Below are 17,484 nucleotides of genomic sequence, written 5' to 3'. Positions count from 1 at the left end.
TACGTCCTGAAGATAGCGACATAAGAAGAAAATAAGAAAATATAGGCACTGGGCAGGGTCTCTGCAGAGATATTCACCACTACACACTTCTAGTGGGTCATAAGTGATGTTTGAGAGGGATTAATTTTGCATAAGTCCATACATTGTTATTGAGGAAAATTTTGCAAAGTATGTCTTTTTAAAAAAATGTTAAATACAGGGATTAAATAAAATAGATAAAAAATCTTTTTTTTTTATCTGGAGACTATTGTTATGTTTTATATTACACTAAAGAAATAATAAAATTGCATTTATATTATAAAATCATAAATCCAGCTACACTATTTTTGTTCATCAGGGCAAGATAGGATCTACAACAAATATTTGCTCAACATTTCATATCCTACTTCATGTTGTAGGCACATTATTCACTGCTCACATTTGACATTGTACTTTTGGTTGTAGCTTTTAAGCAGCAAGCTTTTTGGATTACTTAAAAAATACCTACTCTCATGTATACGGTTTTGTGAAAGAATCTTGCTCCATTTTAGAGCACTTTAGAAAGGCTGCAAGCCCTCAGATTGTTCAGTGTTGTAGTGTGTATGCAGTCTGTCTGAGATGCTCGACATCAGTCTTTAAAAAAAAAAAGTTATGAATGTTGTTGTATTGTTTGTCTAATGGTTAACAATGCATATATAAAAAAATAAGGTGTTGAAAATATGGTGATAAGGGTTACATAGCAGAACTATATAACAATATTCAGCAGCAGGATAGAAGTCTGAACCAGTCCGAACACATTTACCTCTTTAAACTGAAAAGAGCTCTTTTGGAGCCTCAAACCATTCATGCTGAAATACTTTCTCATCTTTCTGAGGATATTTTGAAACACTCTCTTCCACAGACCAACCATTATTCTCTTTTATCTTTAGAGCAGAGATTGTATGAACTTGGGTCCTCCTGAAGTGGGCGAAGCTGTTCAAGTGAAGTGGCCTGATGGGCTGTTCTATGGTGCCAAATACCTAGGATCCAACGTATCCTACATGTACCAGGTACACACACACACACAGACACACACACAGACACACACACACATACTGCAGTATACAATCATGACAAATAGTAAATAGAGACATATGACCTGGTGTTGTAGATTAAACCTTTTTTGTGAATGTTGAATTAATAGCAAGCTCAGTTGTTACGTCAGCAAGACAGCAGCGAACTTGTTAAACTCCCTCAACATCAGAATCATCGTGACTCCTCTGACGTTGTCAGGGTCCCCAGGTCTATGTACGGAGAGGGTGATGGAGAGAAAAAGAAAGAGGACACTTGAGATGGAGATTGAGGGAGGTGCTGAAGTCACAGTGACTAAAGAGGAGGGATGGAGATGAGATGGAAGATGATGGGAGGATGAGAAGATAGATATATAGGAAGGAAAAGCTATTCAGACACAGAGTGGAAGCAGATGGGTAGAGAAAAGAGAGATGGAGAGAGCGAGAAGAGGAGGATGAGAAGGAGGTGACAATCTGCATTATTCAAACTCACTGAAATATTCACCAAGCTAAGTCATGCGGCTTCCACTTAAAGCTTTATTTAGTTGAGCTGGGCGTCAACCATTAGTTATGCACAAATGCATCTGTGACGCACACACTCAGTTTAAGATGGGTCCGATTTTAGAAAAAAGCTGAACAAGAACTTTGCATTGTCAAGGTGCGTTTAGGTAGGAAATAGCTTCAGGCTGTTGCACTTCAAGATCTGTATGGCAATCAAAACCTTGAATATCTTGAGCAGAAAACATTTGTTTTTGAGAGCAAAGGTAACATCAAAGTGGCTTCTTTTTAGGATGAATCACACCGCACAGTGACTGCAGAGCTGTTTGTGTTTCATCATTTAGACTTTCGAGAAAAGTGTTTTTCTTTGTAATTTATGATGAAATACCTTATGATGAAATTCTTTCCTTGATAAACACCTGAAACACACTTTTCTATTTGCAAAAACAAAGATTACTACCTTATATTTGAGTGATGTCAATTCTAGCATCTTTTTCCATGATTATAAACAGCAAATAAACATTTAAATTAAATGTAGGAGTTTGCACCAGGTGGAAATCCTACCCTTAAAGAGACAGTTCACCCCAAAATGAAAAATCCATATTTTTCTTCTTACCTGTAGCGCTACTTATCACTCTAGATTGTTTTGGTGTCAGTTGCAAAGTGTTTGAGATATCGGCCGCAAAGATGTCCGCCTTCTCTTGAATATAATAGAACTAGATGGTACTCTATTTGTGGTGCTCAAAGAGCCAAAAAAAAATACATTTCAATGAAAGCAATGTCTCTTTCCAAAAATGATGACCTAGTTACTAAAATAATCCACAGACCTTGTTGTGAGCAGTTTCATGGAGGAACTATTTTCTTTCTACCGAACTACATCTACCAACTGTATGCACATGTACTCATGGATGAGCAGCTCGTGCTCGTGACGGCATGAGATAAACATTAATGACATCCTCGTTGACTGAGCTGTAACATTAGCTAACTCAGTGGTGCTAGGTGAACTAGTAGTAGATGCATGCTTCCCCTTTTGTAGAAAGAAAATAATTCCTACATGAAACTGCTCATAATCTGTGGATTATCTTGAGTAACCAGGTCGTGATTTGTGAAAGACGCATTGCCGTTGAGGTTTTTTTTTTTTTTTTTGGCTCTTTGAGCACCACATGTCGAGTGCCATATAGCTCCATTATATTTGAGAGAAGGCAGACATCTCTACGGCTGATATCTTCAACACTCAGCAACTCACACCAAAATAATCTAGAGGGAAGAGGGAAAATGTGTTTTTGATTTTTGGGGATGAACTGTTCCTTTAAGATTGTGTCTACATCGGTGAGAAAGAGGCACATTGGACAGTGCTTTGGATAAATGCACTCCATTTAATTCAAACTGTGTAAATCCCTGCTGAATATTCCCATGTCATCTCAGGTGGAGTTTGAGGACGGGTCACAGGTGCTGGCAAAAAGAGAAGACGTCTATACTTTAGATGAAGACCTGCCTAAAAAGGTGAAACGTAGACTTGTAAGTATTAGACTTACTGGGCAACACATCAACTGTAAACCATAAGTTTGATACTTTCTAACAGCACGAAAGTTAAAATATTCCCTTGCCACTTGGAATGCTTTCTTGTTTACTTATCAGCGTTTTCTCATGTCTTGTTTATTTGCGTAGTCCACGGCCTCAAGCATGCGTTTCCAGGACGCCTTCTTCACCACACAGGGGGAGAGGAAACGGCAAAGAACACCCAATTCACGCTTCCAGAAAGACTATGTGGCCCTGCCAGGCCTCCGTACAACTGCCAAAAGCACATGGGAGCAACGCAGCCACAAAGGGAAATGAAGTCATGGAGAAGAAATCAATGACAAATGAATGCACTGAGTTTAACAGTGGATGTAGAGGGGAGGCTGTTTGTGTGTGAGCGGATGTGTGAGTATGCGTGTGTGTAAGTGTTTGGATCTACTTCCATCTCAACTGTTGCCGACACAACTTTGAATAGATCAGAGGGAGCGACAGAAGAGATCGGGTGAATTGCATTAGATGGACATTAACTCGTGTGTGCTTGTACATTATACATCAGTGATTGGTGATTGTGACAGGCTGAAGAATTGGACAGCTGCACTCTTACAGAACGGGTTAACAGAGGCCATGGTTGCCTCAGTTACCCAGTGCTTTCACATCCGTCAGGGAAAATAAAATGTGACTCACATTTGTCACATCACCCTTTTTTGAAATAAATGACAAAAAAACTTTTTTCTTTGTACATGAAAAATTCAAAAGGTTAGATTTTTCTAAATAGCTTGCCTATGGTAGCTTTTTGGGGGTCTGTTATTTCAAGTTTTGATTTTGAATATTTATGCACTTTGCTTGTAGTATTTTCCTCATGTCTTACTGTTTCTCCCTGCATGTTAAACATTGTCTCCTAACTGCTCCTGCGAGAGTCCAATCACACTTCAATGGCTTCCTCTCTGCATGTTTTATAAAACGTGTAATATGACAATAAAAATGAATCATTACTGAATTAAAAAAACGAAAAGAAAATGACCACATGTAAATCCCACCCTGTGGTGAAGGGTTCAGACAGGAAGTCATGCCTTTGTGTTGGATTCTGTGCACTATTAACGTGAAATGCTACTGTTGCTCTGTTGAATGAACACATTGTTGAAATTATTTAAAATTTGTATTTATTTTTGGCTTGCTATAGTTGAACTATTGCTAACTGCTGTATGGAAAACAATAAAAAATTACATATGGTTTTTTTTATTAAATTGTGAAGTTATTTCAAGTGATTCAGTTGGTAAGAATGAGATTAGAAGTTTCAGGTGCAGTGGGAAAGATGGTTTATGTGCAGTCCAGTAACAAGAAGAAAAGTATGTTTTTGCAAACCAGGAATAAGTTACATTTTCACATTTGGTAGATATCACATCAACATTTCTAAAGTGATACGGAATATGAGCTGACTGTCATTGGGAGGTGCAGACGATAGTGGACAGTGTGACACCGAGGCGAGATGCCTGCCAAGCTGCAGATCACTGTCGGGAGATCAACAAACATGGGTTGTGTTTTAGCAACCTGTCATGGTTTTTCTTACCTCCTTTTAACCAGCCTGTGTGGGTGTTTTTAAGCATCCTGTCACTGCTTTTCCGGTGGGGAATGTTTTCCCAAAACAAAGTGTTTTAAGCCATAACATGATCTTTTTCAAACCATAACCAAGTTGTGTTTGTGCCCAAACGTATGGAGTGTTTCCATGGTTTGCAGAAATGTACAATGTCAATATTTTTACTGGTGACTGGGTTGTTATGTGACTGTTGGATACATTAAATGGGTAATACAATATTTGATGCAAAAAAATGAAATATTGGAACAATAATTTGAAAAACATTTTTATTTAAGGTCCTACAGTGGTTATAAAGACATATTTCTAAAAGATCTATACAAGATAAAGGAATGCTCATAGAATAAAAAAAAAAAAAAAAGAATAACTGTTGAACTGCTAGGACACTTTCCAAGGTCATTAAACGTGTGTTATTGTACAAACAAGTGTTCACTTTCTTCATCAGTGAACTGGCTGACCAGCATTTGCAGGTGAACAGCTGCCTCGCACTGAAAAATATGGAGCAGAGTGTTCCCAACAGCAGATTCTGAGGAGCCTGGCAGGAACAGGCAGGAAGTGAAATCCAGGAGGTAACTTGAGTGGCCATGGCGAGGCTTCAAAAAGCTTTGTACTCCCATGGAAACCACGTCACAGCCTGCTTCAGATGGCTCTTTGTGATGCTGCTGAAGCCGAAGAAAAGAGACAAGTGTTTCTCGATGAAAAGCCGAACAAACAGCGTATAAAGTTTTATTCCCACGAAAGCAGCTCCATGACTTTCACATGGTGTATCGTGAGGATGGCCTTTCAGTCTACATTATATCAAGTACTGTACTAAAGTTTGAGGTACTTGAACTTTTCTTGAGTATTATCATTTTCTGCTACTTTATACTTCTACTCCACTTAACCTAAGAGGCAAATACTGTACTTTTTACTCCATTATGTTTGATAACTTAAGTTACTAGTTACTTTGCAGATTGAGATTGTTAATACAAAATATACTCAACAAATACATTGATGTATGATAAGACAATTATATAAAATATTCATTATACCAAAAAGGGCCATTCTGCATGATGAGTTGGTACTTTAAGTATATTTTGATGACGAAAGTTACTTAATTAAAATTCATGCAATACATTTCATTTCCACTGGGTGTCCACACCTTGCAGGCTAACAAATAGGTGTGTCTGTGACAACCAATCACATCTGTTAAAAGCAAGCATCACACCTAGCAACAGGGTTAACCACACCTCCTCACTAATATAAAAGTTTCTGTCCCTTCCTTGCTCAGAGTTGCTCCGAGAACTTTCCTTAATCACTCCTAAGCTAGGACTCCTTACTAAAAATTTAGGAGCTATCTGAGAGAATTGTCACACCACTGGCCACCTTGCAGTCTTTTCTCGGGCCGTATTCACAAACACAGAATTTAATCACCAGGAGCGACTCTTTTTACTAGGAAGCTTTGTGAATATGACTCCTGGTATTTTGGAGGTAACACCTGACACTTTTGACAAAAACAAACTTAAGCATGTCTTTTAGACCTTGGTAAATACTCAAAGTTGTACACTGGATGCCCATTCCATCAATCAAGTTTATGCATTTACAATAATTAAGTGAAACAGAGTTTTTAAAATCTCTTCTTATTCTTGGCAAAGCTTTGTCTGTGTAAGTTCCACCAGGATGGTTTGACTCAAAGACTGAGGGACCATCAACATGTCTCTTAGGTGCATATGTTGAGCTTTGCACCCATAAACCATTTCATTTACCTTAATTAGTTATATCTTAACAGTTAAACACATGATAAAGGAATACATCACTCACAAAAGGACCACTCACAAAAGGACCACCAATTACTAATGATGTGTTACCTTGAATTTGTATAAGAAAGCTTTGGTTTTCTTGCATGCCTCCATGGAAAACAGCAAAGGAGATGATAATTTATTGATTGGTTGGGGACCAAGTTTAAACAGCAAAACTGTAACAAAACATTCATATACCAGCTGTCACACAACTTGTGCAGTATAACGTAAAAATTCAATTAATAGCCGGGGCTATTATTTGCTTAAATCACTGAAATCAATGGGCCAATATTTGGGACAGGCCTTTCACACAAAACTGTTGTGTAGCAAAGATGGGGAATGCAATCAAATTGTATATTTCAACCAGTATGAATATTACTTTCATTAAAATTAGACTTCAGATAATATATCACCTATGAATCATTCATTTGATCCAGCTCCGGCAGACGGCACATCAGAGAGAAAGAGAGCGTTATGAAACTCAAGGATTACGGCACCTGGCATACCGACACAACACCACTTTATCCTGTTGAAACAATACTCACAACTTGGAGTCATTTTTATGAAAAACCCTTGTGATTCTTTTGATCCTTTTGATCTGAAGACTCTTTTACAGGAAAATGAATAACTCGCAGGGTAATCAAGGAATGGACTCGAGGTAGCCAACAACCTGGAGAACTTCTGTTGAAAAATTAACCGCTTGGCAACCAGACCAGAGGCCTGCACTACTAAGCCAGTTCCACTTACCCAGGATATCTTCTCACTATCTGGTCTGACTAACCCTAACACTGGCGGCCTGGATAACAGGTACTACAAAGCTGGTTATATACTAGTTCAGTCAACTCTGGGTTTTCCTTTCCAGCCACATGTGAAAGAGGCGGGGGTGTTAATTGCAAGCGGCATCATCAGAACTATGAATGAAGTAGGCTGCTTCATGTGATATGCAATGTTACAATACTGAAAGTGACTGCGAGACAATAAAATGTCAAGGAAGGAAGTAAAGTGATTCCACTGAAGTAAAACAATATACAGGATAGGCTCCTCTTTTTTACCTGAGACTCCAGACTTTCGTCCATGGACAATTTTTCTTCAGTGATCTGATTGGTCAGTGGTCGGGGGGTGTTGATGGGCTGTGATCTGATACCCTGAAGTTAACCTGCTCTGGAGCAGGTTAGCTGTTCAGCATAAGTTGCCAAAGTGATTTATCCCTCTAAAAAGAGAACCAGCTTCATAGTCCTGAAAACCCTGAGTTAACCCTGAAGTTACCTCGCTAACTTCAAATCCTGCTTCGTAGTACAGGCCTCAGGCATCTAACTGAGACAGGTGTTTATTTGTCACAATGTGTAGCCACACCAGGCTAGTAAAATGGACTTAGTGTTTAATAGAGACTAGGCTTTTCATTGAAGTTAAATGGTAACCTTTTTGTAATTTTATCCAGTCATATGCTCAATATTTCCAAAACGGGCGATTTTGCTAAAACCTTAATATTATTTAGGACCAAACTGAATGCGGAACTTATCTATGCTCTCTTCAAAGCCAGAAAGGTGAAGTATTTCTTTAAACCATGAGCTACCATACTGACTGGCATTCCTGCAGCCAATGAGAAGCGAGCAAAGTTAGTGACTTATCTTTAAACTGCAGGTGCAGCCACTCATCACTGAGCACCTGAAAACATAAGCTTCATCTAAATGTGTTATTTAATATTTAGTAAATTAAACTAAGAAACTCTCTGCAGCTTATACATTCGTTATCTTTTTATATTAGTATAATGTCGGCCTAATTTATTCCCTCAGTTCCCCTTATTGTGTTCACTGTCCTGTAAGACAAATGTGTTTCCCTTTTTGGGTTTGGACCTCAGTTAACAGGATACAAAGAGTTGCATTATTTTAACTAGTTATACTTATCATACTCATGTTAAAGTGATTTGTCTTTCATAGACATTGTAATATAGATAAATAAAACACTCCCACAGTCCAATGGAGGAAATCTTAAAGTGGACTGAACTGAGTTTCAGAGGCTGCAACAGGAAGAAGAAGACTGATCTGAAATGTTGTGCTTGAAGCCCAGGAGCAGGACGTTCTCTCTACAGCCTGGTGGAGGCGTTGGAAGATAATTCGCCGCGCCTTTACAATGACAAGACAGACATGAATGAGCGAGGCGCTTTCAGCTGCAGCTCTCTGCTTACTGCAGACTGCAGCCTCAACCTGTTTCCCAATATGGATTTAACAAGACTAAAAGTTGACAGCGATGCAATGCAACGCTCATTACACAGCCAAAACAAAGGCCCTGAAAATTGCTGGATGATGCCGGAGTAAAATTAGAGATGTTTGCTATTTTTAGCAATATTAAAATTCTTATCCTTAACCACCGCTGAAACTGCAAGTAACAAGCCAGCTGCCAAAGAGCATCATTTCATTAGCTGTCACATAAGGCAAACTTACAGATCGTTTCCACACAGTCAAAAACAAAGTGCTGAAAGGTCATTCCCATGAGGCCTGCGTGTTGCTTTGATCAGAGAGGATCTGCCACAGGTGAGATGGCTCACAGGGGCTCCACCAACACAGGAAGCAATCCAGGTCAGTTGGAGGAAGATTTGGAGTGGGAGTGTATTTTCCACTATTCAGCAATTCAGCCAGCTTTACTTAGGCTCTGATGGGCTGTATGATAAGCACTATCATTAGCGTGTTTTACAGGGAAATACGTGATTAAAAAGTCATAGAAATGACATATTATTGTATGTTATAAAAAGTTACAAAAAAAAATAATATATATATATATATCAAAAAAATACAGTTTAGTATGCCACAAAAAAGTCATAGCATAGTATGTCGTAAAAATGTGATAACAAATGGCATATTACAGTATGTCATAAAAAAGTATTTTAGTATATCTAAAACATTATGAAAACATCAGAGTATAGTGTGCCACCATTAAAGTCATAAAAAAAGTCATAGTATAGTATGTCATAAAAAAGTAATGGTATATTTTGCCAAAAAGTCATAAAATATATCATAGAATAGTATGCCAAAAAATTGTCATAAAAAGTCATAAAGTAAAAAAAAAAAAAATAAGAAGAATTTTATAGTATGCCATAATAAGTCACAAAAGCTATGGTAAGTCATGCCAAGAAATCCTAAAATATCATAGCACAGTATGCCATAAGAAAGTCATAAGAAAGTCGTATAGTATAAGTATAGTATAAGTACAATATATCAAAAAATCAAAATCTTTATGTCATAGTTTATGTCATACAAAATAGTATACTTCATAAACATACATATATACATACTTACATACATATACTATCATATATTAATATATACCTACAACATATTGTACCACAATAACCATAATTATTATTATAACATTATTACTTAAATTAATGTTATTGCAGCTATTATCACTACTGTCTGTCTTGCATCTCTCTCTCTCTCTCTCTCTCTCTCTCTCTCTCTGTCTCATTGTGTCATACGGATTACTGTTAATTTATTATGCTGATCTGTTCTGTACGACATCTATTGCTCGTCTGTCCGTCCTGGAAGAGGGATCCCTCCTCAGTTGCTCTTCCTGAGGTTTCTACCGTTTTTTTCCCCGTTAAAGGGTTTTTTGGGTTTTTCCTTATCCGCTGTGAGGGTCCAAAGGACAGAGGGATGTCGTATGCTGTAAAGCCCTCTGAGGCAAATTGTGATTTGTGATATTGGGCTTTATAAATAAAATTGATTGATTGATAAAAAGGTCTTAGTGTGTGCACTTTTCCTCTGCTGCCCTAAATCACATGCATTCATATGCTCCCTCAAATGGCACCCAGTAATCAAATCTTCGAGAACCTCTGACCCCAGATTTTTGTTTCAAAATGTCTTAAAATGGTTTATTTAGCTGTTTCTGAAAAGCTTCTAAATTTTCTCCTTGAGGGTTGGGTCGCAGAAGGTGTAGATTGAAAATGTTCCCCCCAATTAAATAGATGATTACAGCCCAGCAGACAACACATACACAGTCCATACCATAATGTCATCCTTATACAACATGAGTTATGAAAGTAGGAGCCAAAAAAGATAAACAATAAACTTTAAAACAGAACAGTGTAAAAATCACTAAAATCTCCATTTAAAGCTGCTCTTTATCCCAAATACTGTCTTCATGAGTTATTTAAAAATCCTATGTTTTTTAAATTTTCATTTTTCCAACCATGTTATTTTGTCTAAAGTACTGAGATACAAAACGACAGCAGTAGCAGTTATTTCACTTGAGTTTATTTGTAACAAATGAAACTTGTGTCGACAGAGAACAGAAATCCATACAGACCTGTTTTTCGGTTTTCACGCGCTCCGAGAACCAATGTAAGAAAATAAAAAGCACTTGTTGACTCGGAGCAGAAAACAAACCAAAAGAAAAAAAAAAAAAAGTTTACATTTACAGATCAATCAGAGGTAATTGATCCAAGTAACACACCATATTTTCGTTTTTATACAATTTATAAACTCCAGTTTAATCCATCTACATGATACATTGGGGGTAAAATAGAACACTTTTTTCTGTGAAACTTTTCTTCTGTGGTACAACAAATCCACAATGTGATGTATTGCACATACTGCTGTGCCATAAACTGTGATTTCAGGTGCATCCTTTTATTATATCACTCTGTATATCGGATAGATTCTTACTCACTCTTTTCCTTAATCATTTATCTATTTGTTCATTTCTTTATTTATGCATTTCAATTACTCTCTGTGTTTTGTGTTATTTACATATACACAACCGTGTGAGCATTACAGGGTCCGTCTTTACTGAGTTCAAGTAAAACTCCTTTGGGAGGGGGGAGGGGCTATCAGAGATAATAGGATACTAGTATTAGTGCATAGTACAAAGAGAGAAAGTGCAAGTCTTCCCATAACAGGTGCGACCAAAAGGGGCATCTCAAAAGTGGTACCATGCATACAAAAACAACAACAGGGTTACTGTTAGATGGTGGGAAACTGTCAGCGATCCCTTATATGGTCAAGCGTTAATGGAGATACAAAAAAAAAGAAATGACGATGTGGGTTCTGTGTCGTTGGAGACATAGCACCTGAACTTCTCTCAGCCTTTGTGGTGAAAGGAAACGAAATGATACAGACATTGGAACGAGGAGCACAGATGAGCAGTCGGACTGATTTCAGGTGGAGGGCTTCAGGTGGGTATCTGTGTGTTTTTTTTCTCCAAACTGACAGAGAAAGTCACTGCCGTTCAGCTTTATATAGATTTCCTACATAGCTGAGTAAGTATGACTTTCCCCAGCCAGCTCACAGTCGGTGCCAAAGTTGCCAGAGTGGCCAAAAATTTCATGGCAGGCAAACTGAAGTCTGAGTGAAAGAGTATATACACAAAGCTTGTGCAAGTGTCCCAGGAAAGAAAAGACGGAAAGCTGTCGACATACAAACTTTTTTTTTTTTGAAACCACATTTTTTTTTATCTGTAGTTGAGTCTCATGTAAGATACATATATACTTTTTGATTAAAAGAGATACGATGATGTTGCTGGGTTGAAAGTGATGAGTACACAACAATCCAGCCTACGCAGAGCCTTCCATACAAAATTTCACAGCCAAAAAACAGAACGCACAAGATACTTTCACAACATAACAAAATCATATACACACACACACACACACACACATTTGGTTCACACAAGCATACGTACATAAAATACACAAAAAAAACCCTTTAAAGTAACTTTATCAAAATAGGCGTGTAATATAAGGCACTAGAAATCTAAAATCAAAATACTTATTAGATGCTGTTTGAAGTATGAGTTCGATCATTCGTCGGTTGCCGTGACACAGGGATGACATCGTCTACTGGAGTTGTGACATGATAAAAGGTCTACTTCCTAAGAGGTCAGAGGGTCGTACCCTCCGTTTGGACACATTTAGAACGGTGGCGAGAACCATATCGAGCGTAACATCCTTGTGTCTGGAAAATGATGCACCATCATCATCATCAATATCATCATAATGGCATGTAACTGCAGTTAGTGACTTGACACAAAAATATATAATACATCTACTTATTGCACACTGAATCAGACAGAGAGAAAAGTCATAGGTGAGCATTCCAGTGAGAAAATTCATCCTTCTCCGACCCCCTCCCCTTCGTCCCACCCCTGTGTTTTCTACATCCCTTTCTCGCTCCCTGCTTGAGAAATCTTTGTGAAGCTTATTTGGACACATAAATATTTTTTTATCCATACTTTGCTTTCTGTGCATACTCTCTGTAGTTCTATCTGGCGTTCTCTCAATCTGCACACAGAACAACTTGGCGGGATTATTCTCGGGGTTTCCTGGTAGCAGCAGGGTTAAGGCTGCACCTCCGTGGGCCCCTGGGAATTCAAAAATGGCCGTCGTCTCTGACACCGCGGGCCAGATAGAAGCAAGGTTGAGAGTCCCGTGTGCATGCGAAACGTGTATTTTTAAAAACAGAGTGGGTAGAGAATACAGGAGAGTGACACTCAATGGTGGTGTTTTTCATAGCATCGTGAACATTTTCCACACTAGATTTGATTGTACACTTTAAAACAGTACCGTATCACTTTTTAAAAAAATCGCTACAGCTCATTGGATTACACAGAAGAGAAAGAAAATAATACAAGTTTGCTTTTGTATGGTCAGTGGGGACAAAGTCATAAATCTGTAAAAAAAAAGAAAAAAAAAAAGAAAAAAAAAAAAGTGCAATAAAGAATACCCAGTTTTTAAAAAACAAGATAGTCATATATCTATTTTTTTTTTCTAAAAAACTAAATGAATGTTTTACTTTGTGGTATGCATTTTAAACCTCTCTCAAGTTTCCCTTATCTTAAATCGTGAAGCATAAGGTTGAACTGGTGGTTTTTATTACTGTATGGTAGAAAGATCTTCTTTTTTTCATTCACAGGAAACGAGAGTCTGTTTCCAAAACAATAACAGAAAAAAAAACACTTCTTGGTGTCTTTTTTTGGGATGTGTGTTCTTTGTCTTTTTAATACTGTGTGCTCTGTGTTTTCAGTCTCCTGTTGGCAATTCCCTGGTGCTCAAAAGTCCCAGTTCTTTCAGTCCACGAGGCTTCCATAAGATGGATTTGTAGACTCCTTCTAGACAGTCCTCACGATAGAAAAAATCTAAATTTCCTGTGACAGCTAAATACTGTAGCCGGGTCCTGTATTTAGGTTGGTGATGCTACACTGGTGGTGGACGAGGTGAGAAGTTCCACACCCAAACAATGTAAAGCAATCTGGGTGCTCACAAAAGCACTGAAACGAATAAAAAATCAATATCTGATCAAGTATTCTGATTGGACCAGTGGTTGAAGTTGCTTCTTCAGACTGACCAATGGGTGTGTTTGGGCTGAGGGTGGAAGGAAACACCCTTGTCAAGCAGGTTGCTATGGCTCAGTTAGAGGTGCTGTTTCTGGGTACGGGTTAAGCCGATGGTCCCCCTTCACTCTGCATGTGGCGGCAAAAATCTTCAAGGACACATCGCAGCCTAGTGCATTAATTCAGGCCTCATGTGACCCAAGAGAAGTGTACTAGGTGGGATGTGGCATGAGAGACGGCCACTTGGGTTTATGTTGCATAGTGATCAAAGCTTCCCAGATACTCCAGACTGGCCCGGTAGCAGAACTGGTACTGGTCCTGGAGGGAGGCAGAAGAATAACAAGTCAGTAAGAGACAAAAAAGACTGATGGGTGAACTCACAAAAGGAAAACAAAAGACAAAAGACAAAAAGAAGCCACGCAATCCTCAAAGCGCCTGCAAAGGATGAAATGCAACCTGAACTACTCTGCCAAACAAAAAGTGTCTCAGTGCTCTTGTGCTATTAGCACTGGGGAATTTAAAAAATAAGGGTGGCATAACAGCACGATGCCTGGCACTCCCCATGTTTTGTTGTTTTTGAAAATTGATTCATTTATCCTGATTTCAGTGCTTAATGACACAGTTTAAAAACAAATTACAGGGGCGTCGGTGGCTTAGTGGTAGAGTAGGCGCCCCATGTACAAGGCTGTTGCTGCAGCGGCCCAGGTTCGACTCCAGCCTGTGGTCCTTTGCTGCATGTCTCTCCCCCCTTCACACTTCACTATCCTATCAATTGAAGGCAAAAAATGCCCATAAAAATATCTTTAAAAACAAATTACATACTTGTTGGTTGTTAAATGCAGAACACAGATGGGCAATCAGGTGCAATAAGAGGCGCAGTGTTTTTTAGCTGATATGCTTTGGTTGTGTCTGGTTGCTATGATACAGAATATCTGCGTAAGTAAAAATGTCGGCACAAGTTAGAGCTCCTGCTTGCTCTGGCTCTTGCTCTGGATAAAGGGAAGGCTGAAGAAAATCGCCAGCCTCTATGGAATCAGTATTTATTTTTTTCTCCATTGTGGTTGTTGTTAAAGGGGAACTCTTTCGGGTTAAAAAAAAGTCAAGTCAAAACACTCACTCAGAGAGTGAAAGCCTGGCTCTGAAATCTCACGTCTCGCGAGATTTGAGTTGTTGCAGGAAAGTAACCGCTGGAGTGATCTTACCAAACGCGAGGAGTTACTCTGTTTGGAGTAGTCATGGCTGAATTTTTACCCGATTTTGACCAACTGGATCTGGAGGAGCCATTTGAATTTGATGACCGCCTGTATTTATTTGAACACGGAGTACACGGACGCAGAGCTCATTGAAACTAAAGAGCGGACGAGGAGAGAGAGGGAGCAGTGTTACTTCGGTAGCACATATACTAAAATTGCAACAGGCAGAGGAACATGTCCGAATCCAGCTAAAGGTAGACAAACACGTTCATTTCTCCTTTCCGTTATGTTGTGGGATAATTATACTAACAATCTGAGCCTATCTGTGTGAAAAAAATGCACTTTTAGTGGACGTATTTTGACGTTTGACGTTGTCTGAGTGCCCTATTATTTAATATACCGTGCGCTCACAGGCTGCAGGCAGGTCAGCCCTAGCTTCCAACTGGAGAAATGTCAAATACTGAACAACCTATCACTCATTTAGACAAAAGTTAGATTGGAAAATAGGGCCCAGGTTGAAAAAAACATTAGTTCCCCTTTAAGTGATGTAACGGTTGATCCATGTGGTATTTCTCCCACCCCTCCTGTACTGTGATTAGACTGTTGGGTAAAAAGTGACAATGATGAGCGGCTGCAGCGTTTTACACAAAGCTGGATGCTTTTGCAACGTACAGCAGAGTAGACGTTCAGTGCCTTGTCACAATGTTGGCATTTGCAGCATACTGTAAAGACATGACCATAGCTGGTGTGGCAGTTGCTTGTCGTCCCCTGGGGTTGGCTAGTAAATAGCGCAGTATTGCAATATGGTGATTATCGGGATAGCCCTAATTTTGCACTGATTAAATTAGGTAATATGCCTCCATTGGCACAAAATTAGCCCCTTTCTATACAAATGAGCCTCACTGCAAAAACAGTCTAATTCACAAAGCACAGTGCTGATAGTCACATGCAATTACAGTGACATTATTTGCGTAGAGAGTTGGTGGAAACTGAAGCACATTTATGAAGGGTGTCCTCTGTTTCAAAAAATGCCGTCTTCTATTACAGTCTGAAGGTGTGTGTTTGAAAACACTAACAGCACTGACAGACTGGGATATTAAATCCCAAATATGGTTTCTCTCTGTCATGTTTAAATTTCTTGCCTGAAGTTTTGAGGAAGGCCTCTGCACCTTTTTGGTCAGGACTTTTTCTCTCTGTAATTGTTTTGCCTACTGTGTTCTTTGGTGAGATTTATAATTTGCCACAAGTATAACTGCCATCATAGGCAAAAAAGAGAAAGTTGCACTCAGCTGCAGAACTTTATGGCCGTGTTAAAACTGTAATATCATTAGCACATTATCTTTTGTGAATCGGACCTTCAGGCAGTTGTAAGTGATGTGCAATTCATGGTGCTATCGGCGGCTGCAATAGTATTAAAAGAAAGAGAGGGTGAACTCAAAGGTAAACAGAATGATAACAGCGAGGAAGCTCACCTCTGTCTGAACGGTGGCAGGTCTCTGGGTGCGCAGCATCTTGACAGTCTGGAAGATGTCCACCACTCCCTCGTACCTCATCCTCTCCAGCACGATGCTGAGGGTGATGAACACACCAGTCCTCCCTACCCCAGCACTGCCAGTGGACAGGTGGAAACATATTTAGAGCTGGATATATTTAGAAGTGCAACACCTGTAGTCATGTATAATAAAGCGCCATGATCACAATCATATATAATAGTTCCTCCCACAGGCTCTGTTAGCAGTGACCTAATTCAGATTTTTTCCTCACACATGGCAAAGATCAGACACTGTATGTAATATTAATATATGAGCAGGGGGAAAATATGTATATATATTTGTAGAGCTGTAACAGAGATGCTAGCTACTACACAAGCTAGTAGTGCCTCATGACTAATGGCTTGAGATCACTGCTTTATCTGACTGTCCATATTCAAAACTTACATCAACCAGTTAACCCTCCAGTTTACATTAAAGTTGGTAACTTTTATAAAAATAGTTTTTTGTCATATTTGCTGAAACTGTCACTACATCCACACAGAAGTACTCTACACAGTCTAAGTTACACTATTTTTGCATTACTTTGACCAAAATGACATCAGAAAAACTAACAGGCATTATAAATGGATGAGGGTCATGCATTCACATACAGTGTTTACCACTTTGTATTAAAATGAAAAAAAAATGATAAAAAAACAATTCAATAGCCTGGACCTTTTTAAATATACTAATAGCCTTGGACACAGGGAGGGTCAGGCAGAGGATCAAGATCTAATAATTATGAGATATAGATAGATATTTGTGGGCCATTGATATAAAACACAATAAAGACATATTGAAGTTAGCAAAACAAACGGAATGTCGTGTGAGTCAGTCACTATGACGAGCACAAATTAAAACCACAGAGCTTTAAAAACCATCTGCCGACACCGCAGAGAGAGAGTTATAAGAAAGGGACTGTGTGCCGGAGTTGCTCTTCAGTTGTAGGGGATGTGAATGGAAACACATCCAACATATACTAATATCACCCAGGCCAGATGTGTCCATCACTGGGACAAAGAA

At 38.8% G+C, this 17,484-nt stretch overlaps 2 protein-coding genes across 24 annotated transcripts in view; one reads left to right on the top strand and one right to left on the bottom strand.

Annotated features, from left to right (window-relative positions):
* Positions 1–4,288, top strand: part of kdm4c (lysine (K)-specific demethylase 4C) — a 40,350-nt gene extending 36,062 nt beyond the window's left edge. For 6 of the 8 annotated variants that reach the window (XM_033623857.2, XM_033623860.2, XM_033623863.2 and 3 more), the window contains 3 exons: positions 909–1,028; positions 2,952–3,044; positions 3,195–4,288. In XM_033623857.2, the coding sequence (XP_033479748.1) occupies positions 909–1,028; positions 2,952–3,044; positions 3,195–3,362 (381 nt within the window). In that variant the 3' untranslated portion in view covers positions 3,363–4,288. The remainder of the gene's footprint in view (positions 1–908; positions 1,029–2,951; positions 3,045–3,194) is intronic. The other 2 variants (XM_078164879.1, XM_033623861.2) reach the window with 1 other exon arrangement.
* A 6,353-nt stretch (positions 4,289–10,641) lies between these two features.
* Positions 10,642–17,484, bottom strand: part of ptprdb (protein tyrosine phosphatase receptor type Db) — a 221,123-nt gene continuing 214,280 nt past the window's right edge. For all 16 annotated transcript variants that reach the window (XM_033624615.2, XM_033624637.2, XM_078164858.1 and 13 more), the window contains 2 exons: positions 16,402–16,537; positions 10,642–14,054 (listed from right to left, as the gene is read on the bottom strand). In XM_033624615.2, the coding sequence (XP_033480506.1) occupies positions 13,986–14,054; positions 16,402–16,537 (205 nt within the window). In that variant the 3' untranslated portion in view covers positions 10,642–13,985. The remainder of the gene's footprint in view (positions 14,055–16,401; positions 16,538–17,484) is intronic.

This window comes from Epinephelus lanceolatus, chromosome 3 (assembly GCF_041903045.1).
Source record: "Epinephelus lanceolatus isolate andai-2023 chromosome 3, ASM4190304v1, whole genome shotgun sequence".
Lineage (NCBI taxonomy): Eukaryota > Metazoa > Chordata > Actinopteri > Perciformes > Serranidae > Epinephelus > Epinephelus lanceolatus.
This window is presented reverse-complemented; position numbering and strand designations above follow the sequence as displayed.